At 39.1% G+C, this 9,824-nt stretch overlaps 2 protein-coding genes across 4 annotated transcripts; both read left to right on the top strand.

The window, feature by feature from the left end:
* Positions 1-234: 234 nt before the first annotated feature.
* On the top strand, positions 235-896 carry LOC116247567 (MADS-box transcription factor 30-like). Its single transcript, XM_031619742.1, has 2 exons — positions 235-433; positions 484-896. The coding sequence occupies exons 1-2, from the start codon at positions 235-237 to the stop codon at positions 894-896; spliced, it is 612 nt and encodes a 203-aa protein (XP_031475602.1).
* Positions 897-2,860: 1,964 nt separating this feature from the next.
* LOC116249044 (uncharacterized) lies at positions 2,861-9,824 on the top strand. 3 transcript variants are annotated; one of them, XR_007572684.1, is made up of 4 exons: positions 2,861-3,283; positions 3,501-4,376; positions 5,686-9,137; positions 9,499-9,824. XR_007572684.1 is itself a non-coding variant. In XM_031622155.1 (3 exons), exons 1-3 carry the CDS (start codon positions 2,908-2,910, stop codon positions 3,732-3,734), a joined length of 489 nt encoding a protein of 162 aa, XP_031478015.1. In that variant the 5' UTR covers positions 2,861-2,907; the 3' UTR covers positions 3,735-4,002. The 3 variants fall into 3 exon arrangements, 1 of the variants encoding a protein (XP_031478015.1); XR_007572685.1 differs by lacking the exon at positions 9,499-9,824 and having other exon boundaries at positions 5,686-6,793; positions 6,868-9,485; XM_031622155.1 differs by lacking the exons at positions 5,686-9,137; positions 9,499-9,824 and having other exon boundaries at positions 2,861-3,107; positions 3,229-3,283; positions 3,501-4,002.

The raw sequence follows: 9,824 nt of genomic DNA, 5'->3' as shown, positions 1-9,824 counted from the left end.
AATGAGTCTAGCCAACTCGAGCTTGATTCAAACTCGTTTTCGTTTTAGTTAAGCTTGACTTGTTTCAAAACAAGTCAAGCTCACTACACGCCGAGACATGCACGTTCACAGGCTGCACGATATGTGTCGAGTTGCAGAGGGGAGGTGTCGTCGCTTCCCCTGTGTGGCTCCGGTGTCGTCGCTTCCCCTGTGTCGTCGCTTCCCTTGTGTGGCTCCGGTGACGCTGCTACGGATATGAGAAAGCGGAGGACCAACATGGGATGGATTCCAGATCGGCGGATGAGGCACATCACCTTCTCCAAGAGAAGGAAGGGCCTCTTCAAAAAAGCGCAGCAGCTTTGCCGTCTCACTGGTGCCACCGTCGGCATCGTCTGCTTCAACGAGGTAGGGAATCCTTTTACCTTCGTCTACCCTCCTCTAGCGAATGCCAATGGTAATGACGGAGAGAATGTGCACCAACGACTCCTCTCCATCATGAAGCAGCACCACGGTCATTCCGGGAGGAAACTACCACCCGTGGCCGTGGAAGAATCCAAATCCTTTTCAGAGGAGATAATCAGCAGAGACCTTCCACAACCAGCAGCAGCAATGACAACTTTGGAGCATCGCTCGAGCATGGTGGTGGTGCTATAGCCTTTGATCCCAACAGCTTCGATTTTGGGTCATCCTCAGGTTGTGTGGTAGAAGATGAACCTGGGGTGAGTTTTCTGGATCAGATGCAAAACATGGATGAGGAAGAGACTGCTTTTCTAGACTCGGTTCTTGGCCAACCAATGGTAGAAGAACAAGGACTGGTGGACTCGAGCGTCTGCTTGCCTGCCTCTACCGCTATCGCCATCGATCGATGCTCTTTTGTCATCGCCACCATCCTCATTTGGGTGGAACGACAGTCTTGAAATTCAAGAGTTGAACAAGTTCTGGCAAATCAATGGATTTTAGAAACATAATACCTTTAGGATAGTCAAACAAAAAAACTTATAAATGTTCTATGTATCGGTCCATTCATCCACCACAATAGTCCAACCTGTATCCCTTCAGTTCAATCTCAATTCTTCATGGTGTGTCTTTATCTTTTTAATTACCAAATGTCTTAGAAACTGTTGTATAAAAGAAAATAAATAAGAATAAGCGGTTATGGAAGAATTTATGGCTTACGTGAAATAAATAAGAGCAATTGAGAGAGTAACTAATTGAAGTCACTAATAGTAAATTAAACCTGAAACTTTTGTGACAATTCTCTCTCCACCCCCACTCTTAGCGTGCTTACTATATCCTCAGTACGCTCAAGATCCTGTTGTTTCACCTTCAGCTGAATTTATTCTTGAGCAAAGAAAACTAAACCTTTCAAGCGTCTAACTGCAGGAGGTTGAAGTTCGAGTGCAGTAGCATCAACCTGGACACAACAATTGACAACTAAAAGGAAAGAAGTAACAAGTTAGAAACAACAGTAACAGGATTCCCTTACATTAAAATGACACTTCAAGCAGTTCTTTTGTGACTTCTGTCCTCATGCAGAGAGACACATCGAGAGGCTTTTATCATTGTTCTGCCTAGAATATCACCTTGAAACAAAAGAAAATGAATTATCAGAACCACATTAAAAATCTCAAGAGAATTTGATGGATAAGTATGTGGAATGAACATGTTTCCCTTGAAATTAGATAAACTTGAATGTAAATGAAATCAGATGGTGCTTCAACTTACATATCATGGAATTGGAATCTCATTGGAGAAATTAATAATTTTCTCAGACAGAATCATATTAAGTTATGGCATCTATCAGTTGCAGTGGATTGGAAAACAAACAAGGGTAGTTGTGACACAACAGTAGTGGACTTCACAGAATAGATATAATGAAAAGGAGCAAATGAGAGAGAACTAGAAACTACAACTCCCGAGCAGCAGGATAAAAAACCACAGCCACCAAACCAATGCTTTTTTTCAGTTCTATTCAGCTGATAGCCTGATGCAGTATTCACTACAAGGAATTAGGTAACAAGAGAGGATAGGAAAAACAAAATGCCACCTCTAAAGCAGTACATCATCCCTTTAGAACAGGGAAAAAGTAAAAACAGATTTTGAATATAAGGGATAATGAAAGAGGCACATGAAAATATGAGATGTTTCTGGGGATAAGAAGGGACGCGCCTTTGCCCAAAGACATTTGTTACAGTAGGGAACTAAAAAATAAAATATAGTTAGAGATCTGACAGGAAATAGCTGCAGCAAATTAATATAATAGCCACTTAAACTTTCAGAACCAGAATCAGTTCCAGAAACCAGAAAGATGGTGCACTTTGGTCTAAAAAAGTAACAAGAAGGTCTATATGAACAAACAGATCCACTTTTTTCATAAAGAAAATGAAAACGTTTAAAATATCCACTTTTTTCATAAAAAATTCAAGAATACTTCCACCCTCTGGTGCATATTTGTTGGGTGCGCTAACTTTATTAGGAAGATCGGGAAATTGGCTTAGTGAGAGACTGATTTTTTTTTTATTGTGTTATGTTTGTCTCACTCTTGTAGCTTTTTTGTTGCCTTTGGATCTAAGATCCAAGGTTGCATAAAAAAGTGTGTTTTAAAAGATCTTGATTTTAAACAAATTGATGATGTTAAACCAATTGATGAAAGAAATTTGTGTCTTTAGCATAAGGTATGTTAATTATTTACTTACTTTACATAAAATAAGGTCAAATTTGTGTCCTGTTTGATGGCCAAGATAAATCATTGAAGGAAGGTGAAAAATGTACGGGCGGGTGAAATTTCACCCGCCCGACTAAACAAGCATCAAACAGGGTCAAATTTGACCTGTTTAATGTAAAAGAGAGCGGGTGAAATTTCACCCGCTCAAAAGTCCGAGCTCGCAGCTCGGACTTTCGAGCGGGTGAAATTTCACCCGCTCGACAATGCTTCTTCAGACGCTCATTTCACCCCAAACCTCCTCCCTCTGCAGCCTCGTCTCCCTCACATTCCTGCCTTCTCACCGTCCCAACCTTCTCCCTCTGCAGCCTCGTCTCCCTCGCCTTCCCGCCTTCTCACCGTCGCACCAGAGGCATCGCCTCTCTCACCATCGCCACTCTGCCGTCGCCGCTCCGCTCCTCCGCCGGTTTGCTTTCTCCCTTTCTCTCTTGCTCTTGCCGATGCATTCGCTTTCTCCCTTTCCCTCTTGCTGATGCCTTCGCCATCGTTCTGTGGCCTTCTATCTCTGCCACGATCGAGCAAGCCAGCCATATCTCCAACCTTCCTTCATTGCCAGGGCCGAGCAGTAGGGACATCTGTGAGGTAAATTCCTCTCTCTCGTGCGTCAGGGCAAACTTCTGAACCACCGATTAGGGCATTCCTCTTTGTTTTAAATTTTTCTCATTCATCATAGTCTTTGAATTCCTTCGTTTTTAATTTGATTGTCATGATCTGCGGCAATAGTTACTTGAAATTACTGGATAGTTCCAAGATCACCTGCTTAAGTATTCCTATTCACCGCGGGGATTTTTTTTTTCAGTGTCAAGTGACGGACAATTCGTCCCCTCTTTCACCAAGAGCAGATCATCGCCCTTTGCCATCAAATCCCACTGCCCGGCAGCAAGTCTTCTCCTCAGCAAAATTATATTCAGGCAGGCTTCTTTCGGAAGCTATCATGTTCGTTGTAGATTTGCAGGTTCAGTTAGGATGTCTGTGGAGTTCACACAATCTGACTTCTGAAAATATTGTTAGGATGTCGTCTACTGTATGTTGAAGGCCGCTCTTTAGTATGAATTTGGTGGGATTGTCTGTGGAGTTCACACAATTTGTCTCTCTTGCTTGGTTTTTGGAGGCACCAGTAGAATTGATATGAATGGTTGCTGTAGATTTGTTGGGATTGTTGGAAGCGGATGGTGATGCCCCTACAGGAGGGAGAGAAAGGGAGCGTTGGACGGATTAATCTGCTTCTTTACAAACCGCTGTTTAGATGGTCCAGCACTGTATTGTAGTCACTTATACAGTTAAATGAATTTCTTTGGGGATGTAGCATGTGAAAGAATACCACTTTGTTCAATACATGGTTCAATAGAAAAAAGCAGAAAAGAGACTGAAAATAAGCAAAAAGATTACATGGTTACATGAATACTAGCCTATCTCACCCAATCGTTTGTGTAGCACGTTAGCTTAGATAATCCATTGCATGTTCAGTTAACCATTTGGTTATGGTTTGCAGACTGTGTGGGGTATAGATTAGTCTTTTCCTCTTTTAAAAGATACCAGAAGGTCTTCATCACCTTGCTCAAGGTCTTGTATAGAAATTCTGAAAATGTGAGGCCAGACCTTTTTTCCTCTAAGTGCCATCGCTTATGTGAGGGGACTTGAGCAGCAGCAAAACAAATGCATTTACTTCTTACTGGTGTGTGTCTTTCTTACAAGTTTCTTGTGTAGCCTTCATCTTATGTTATGCTTTGTCTATGTTATGCTTATGAACAGTTAAAATTGCGTTCCCTCATGTTTTTAATTCAAGCCTTTAGCTCTTGTCCTTTCAATGTACTGTTTTATCACGTTAAATTCCAACGTCAAATTTGAAAAGGATATGACACAAAAAAACAACATTTACCACGTTAAATACGTTAAATTCTTTCTGTGCATCAAACATGGTTAAATTTACCATGTTAATTTCTTCTTGTGCATCAAACAGGGTTAAATTTACCAGAAAAATTTACCATGGTAAATTTACCACGTTAAATTTCACCCGACAATCAAACGGGCCCTAGATGTCTTTATTGTAAGTAGGTATATATTTGCAGATGTATTTCTGATTTTCAGAACTTAGAAAAATGTTACAAATCTTTACCGACATGTGGAAATGTGTGATGAAGATTATTGCCGACATTAACCTGAACATCGGTCAAAGATTTACCGACGCTAAAAGCAAACGTCTATATAATTTTTATCGACATCCAGACGAGTGTCGATAAAAATCCTTACCGACGTCCATCCAACGTCAGTCATAATTATCACCCACATTGGCATACGCTTCGTTAAAACTATTAACGACGTTCTGACGACATTGTTAAAAACTTTATTTGACTATGTTAGCCACGTGTAGGTAAAGATATCTGCAAGTAGTGAAAATGTCGGTGATGGTTTTCACCTTGTTCACTGAAGTCCATTGTAGACGTCAGTAAAAGTTTTACCTATGTTCTTCCCTCCTTTATCGACGTTTTTCGGTCGTGGATAAAGTAGTAATTTTTTGTAGTGAAATGCAGTTCTGCTGAAATTTTGAAAACTTAAAAGTGTATGTTTCATGTTGATCTGCGGAAATTTGGACACACTCTTGAAAACAGACTGAATTAAGTCTGGCCTTCGTCATTCTACTGTTATAATTTATTGTAATATTGAAAAAAAAAAGCTAGAAACTTATCAAGAAGAAAATTTGAATCCCATTTCAAATATCAGAGTCGCAATTCACTGAGCTTGTTTGGACAATAATCAACCAACATTTCTAATGGTCTTCTGCAGTGCATTGCATATTTTTTTCTTCGTTTTTCAAGCTTGGAGTTCAGTTGAATCGCCGACCAAGTTTATGAACTGGGAGATGAACTTCATTTTATTACTCTTGGCGTGATCAACCATTTAAGGATAGGAGCACACAGACACACAAAAGAGAAGACTACCTTTTTGTCAGTTCTTCCACACTGAATTCTTGATTTCCTTTGCAGGGATAAGGCCAAGTTGATCCAGTTAATCGTTAAGAGGGATTTAAGGGCAGTGAAGCATGCCGCCATGGATGTTGTTGAACACCTTGTTGGAATTCAGTCACGAGTGGAAGATATCAAGAAATTATTATCTCTTGAAACAGACGACGTTAAAATGATTGGGATCCATGGCATGGGAGGGATCGGCAAGACCACGCTGGCAAAAGTAGTGTTTAACCAAATATTTAAAAGCTTTGATGCCAGTTGCTTCCTTTCAGATATTAGAGAGACATCAAAGCAATACAAGGGATTGATCTTGTCGCAGGAGAAACTTATTTCTTAGATACTAAACTTTGAGAAATTTGAGATAACTGATGTCAGTCAAGGGATTGCAACAATCAAGAGTAGGCTCCACATTAAGCGTCTTCTCAAAGTTCTGGACGATGTTGACCATAACAATGAACTTGATGCCTTGGTTGGTTCTCGAGATTGGTTTTGTGGGGGAAGTAGAATCATCATTACAACCAGATATAAACATGTTCTAAATGTACAGAAATTGAACAAGGATGAGTTTTACCAGCCAGGCGAATTGAATCGCGTTGAATTGCTTGAACTGTTTTCCTTGCATACCTTTGAAAAGAGTCAACCGGCAAATGATTACATATAACTCTGATAAAATTATAAAAGCTGCTGGTGGACTTCCCTTGGCACTTGAAGTCCTTGGTTCATTTCTATTTGGTAAGAAGGATGTAAAAGAGTGGGAAGATCTGTTGGAGGGATTACAGCATATCCCATTGATGACGTACAGAGGAGGCTAAGCCTAAAACTAAGTTATGATAGCCTTGATCCTGAAGAGAAAAAAATATTTCTTGATCTTGCTTGTTTTTTCATTAGCCCGACTAAGGATCAGGTAAGTGATATATTGAAGAGTTGTGGTTTCTACGCATCTCTAGCAATAACAGTATTGCAGCACAGGTCACTTGTCAAAATTGATAAGAACAGGTTGGAAATGCATGACCAACTTCAAGAACTGGGGGAAGTTATTGTTCGAGAAAATAGCTCTTTCAATCCAGGCTTGTGTAGCAGGCTATGGATTACAGATGAAGTGCTTGATGTATTGGATAATCAAAAGGTAAGGGATCAGAAAAACACAGTTAACTTGGTCTTTCACTTTTCTTATGTTGATAAACTTTTTTTCAAGCACAGGGAACAGGAAATGTTGAAGGCATTGTAGTTGACCTTAGAGGATTACTTAGCAAGAGACGTGTGAGAACTAAATCCTTTGCCAGAATGATGAACCTGAGGCTGCTTCGTGCCATCTTTGCAGAATTCAAAGGCAATTTCAAACATATGTCTACAGGGTTGAGATGGTTAGAGTGGCATGGCTGTCCACTAAAATCACTCCCCAATGACTTCAGTCTTGAAAAGGTTGCAGTTCTTGAACTGTCACTTAGCAGGGTTGTTCAGCTTTGGAGCTCAAGATGCTATTGCAGAAAGAAAGTTAGGCTACCTTTTACTTCATCATCATGTTGAATATTCTGTTTATCTTGATATCAGGGTGTCTTGGCGTGTGTGTATGTGTGTGCATATGTATGTATATACCCAACCGCTAAAACATAATCATTTGTCATGAATAAACCCTTTACTCATTTTCTCTGGGACAAAAAGAGTAGCCTTCTAAGATGAAAATTGGTTGTTTATAATTTCTCAACTCCATATTATGTGTTGAAACAAGATGATTTAATAATGGATTCCTTCTCATTCAATTATCCAGATCACTTCCATGAGATCAAATTCTAAAAACAATGTTAGAAATAAAAAAATTGCATGACTATATTGGTCCACTTCCTCATATTATTAAGTTTAAATCTCTCTCTTTCATTCTCTCTCTTTCTTCCTTTTTCTATATTCAGCGTTGTTAAAATCAGTTTGAATCAGCATATATAGGCCTACCAAAATTGAACCTATGAATAAAGTGTCCATGATTAAGGTCATTTTTTGTTTAAAGATAAATTTTGTTTATTTTATATTATTTAATTAGTCCTTTTCAGTTGCTTGAGGCTTGCATGTTATTATTTATTTTATTTTATTTTCAGTTTTGATGAAAACTTTTATCGTTTTTATATTGGTTGCATTGAAGGTATTCAAACTTCTGACTTTCTGATTTAAAAGCAATTCAATTCAATACAATTTGGTCCATTTGCTGAATCGTTTTGAAACATGCTTCTTTGTGATTGTCTTCCTCTGCTTTTTTTGCTCGTCTTCAATGAGTTGAAAGTTCTTATTCTTAGTGGCTGCTTACATCTCAAGAAGACACCTGACTTTTCAAGCTCACCCAGATTAGAAAAATTGAGTCTTAAGGGTTGTCATGAGCTGGTCCAAGTGGATGAATCCATTGGGAAGCTTGATAGGTTGGCAGTGCTAGACTTGTCTTGATGATCTAAACTAAAGAGGCTGCCTAATGTCATATGCAGCTTAAGTTCTCTTAAGAACCTTGACCTCTCCAGATGCACTGATCTCTGCAGATGTTGCCAATGCAGTGGGGTGTAATGGGTTCTTTCAGAAATCTTCATCAATTATCTTTGTTTAGGTGTAGCAATCTGCAAGAGCTGCCTGATTCATTGGGAGTAATGCCTAGACTTGAAAAGCTAAACTTGAGATACTGTCAATCATTGAAGACATTGCCTGACTCCATTGGAGATAAGAAAAGACTATCTGAGCTTTACCTAACTAATGTTGCTCTTGTACAACTTCCCTCTTCAATAGGCTCTCTTGTGGAGCTAAAGGGATTATGGATGTTTGGGTACAACAAGCTGAAAAGCTTGCCAGATACTCTTGGCCACTTGATGAAACTTGAGAAGTTGGACCTGAGCTATTGTAAGTCCTTAAAAACGTTACCTCCTTCAGTTGGTAGTATGAAAAATCTAGTTGAACTTTACTTCAACTTTGTTGATATTAAAGAGCTCCCTAAATCAATGGGATCACTTGGTTTCCTACAGAAGTTATCCTTGCAAGGATGCAACAAGTTGGTAGTATTACCAGATGGATTTGACAACTTGACCAATCTTGAGAAGCTGGACCTAAGAGGCTGTTCATCATTTAGAAAACTACCTGATTCCATTGGAAATATGAAAAGCCTCACTGAGATTCTTCTAGCTCACACCAGCATTGAGTTACTTCTTGATTCATTGGCATCTATCAGGGAGGCGAAGAGGAATACAAAGTTGATGAATGCTTTGAAGTACCTGAAAGCATGACATCAAAGAGTTGGCATTCTCACAATTCACAAGAATGTCGGAGACTGGAATTCACAAGTTGTGAGGAAGTATATGGCCATTTTAAGATCCAGTGGAGAATCAAGAATGGGCGGTTCTTGTGAGAGACGAGCACAAGAAAGAATGGGGCATGCAGTGGTTGCGGCTTATTTTCCCTACAGGTTTTGTTCCGGTCAATGATAGCTGATGTGAAGGATGAAGGTAGGAAAGGAGGCACTGAGTGGCTAATCCTCTTTCTTCTAATGAACTTTGTTTTCAGACATGATACCTAACTACTCATATGGTGTAGATACCATAGACCTATACTTATCTCTCATTTGAATGCACTTAAGTAGCTACGTCCTTCTGTCTACTCAAAAAAGTGTTATTAACTAAGTGTTTTTTTTTGTTGAAAATTGAACGTATGTGTTTCTCATTCTTTAATTGATGATAATTATGAACTAGATTTGGTAGTTTTTGATATTTTTGTCTTCTATGAAGTAAAAGATGAATGGTCTTGAATAAATTTAATATGGAAAATGGAGTTTCTTCGTAATCTTACCCAAACCTTTGTCATGTAAAGGACCTCAAGACAAGGAAGGTGCTTCTTACTAGCGGGCATGAACATGAGCTCTACAAGGTCAAGCTTGGAAGTAGAAGAACAGAGTAAAGCCAATGCATTCATTAGAAAACATATTGTGATTCAACAATGGCATGATTGGATGGGTTGTCTTTTATTCAAAAGTTTTTAACATGTCATAAATAAAGATGGGTTAACTGGGTACTTTGAAAATGCTGCTGATTATTTTTTGTGAAGCTAGCCAGGCAGGAAAAAGTCATTATTAATATTTGCTTCTTCATCTCAAGAAATCCATGGATCATTCAATGTGATTTTTGCAAATGTATGTG

Source organism: Nymphaea colorata, chromosome 2 (assembly GCF_008831285.2).
Source record: "Nymphaea colorata isolate Beijing-Zhang1983 chromosome 2, ASM883128v2, whole genome shotgun sequence".
Lineage (NCBI taxonomy): Eukaryota > Viridiplantae > Streptophyta > Magnoliopsida > Nymphaeales > Nymphaeaceae > Nymphaea > Nymphaea colorata.
Note: the sequence above shows the minus strand (reverse complement) of the source record. Positions and strands in the feature narration are given on the sequence as shown.

Bases quoted from the DNA above. Each gene is read 5' to 3' on its own strand.
- LOC116249044 (XM_031622155.1), top strand. From the start codon at position 2,908: ATGCTTCTTCAGACGCTCATTTCACCCCAAACCTCCTCCCTCTGCAGC. The intron at 3,108-3,228 runs GTTTGCTTTCTC...CGAGCAAGCCAG, and splicing joins GCCGCTCCGCTCCTCCGCCG to CCATATCTCCAACCTTCCTT. The intron at 3,284-3,500 runs GTAAATTCCTCT...TTTTTTTTTCAG, and splicing joins GCAGTAGGGACATCTGTGAG to TGTCAAGTGACGGACAATTC.
- LOC116247567 (XM_031619742.1), top strand. From the start codon at position 235: ATGAGAAAGCGGAGGACCAACATGGGATGGATTCCAGATCGGCGGATG. The intron at 434-483 runs GTAATGACGGAG...ATCATGAAGCAG, and splicing joins TCCTCTAGCGAATGCCAATG to CACCACGGTCATTCCGGGAG.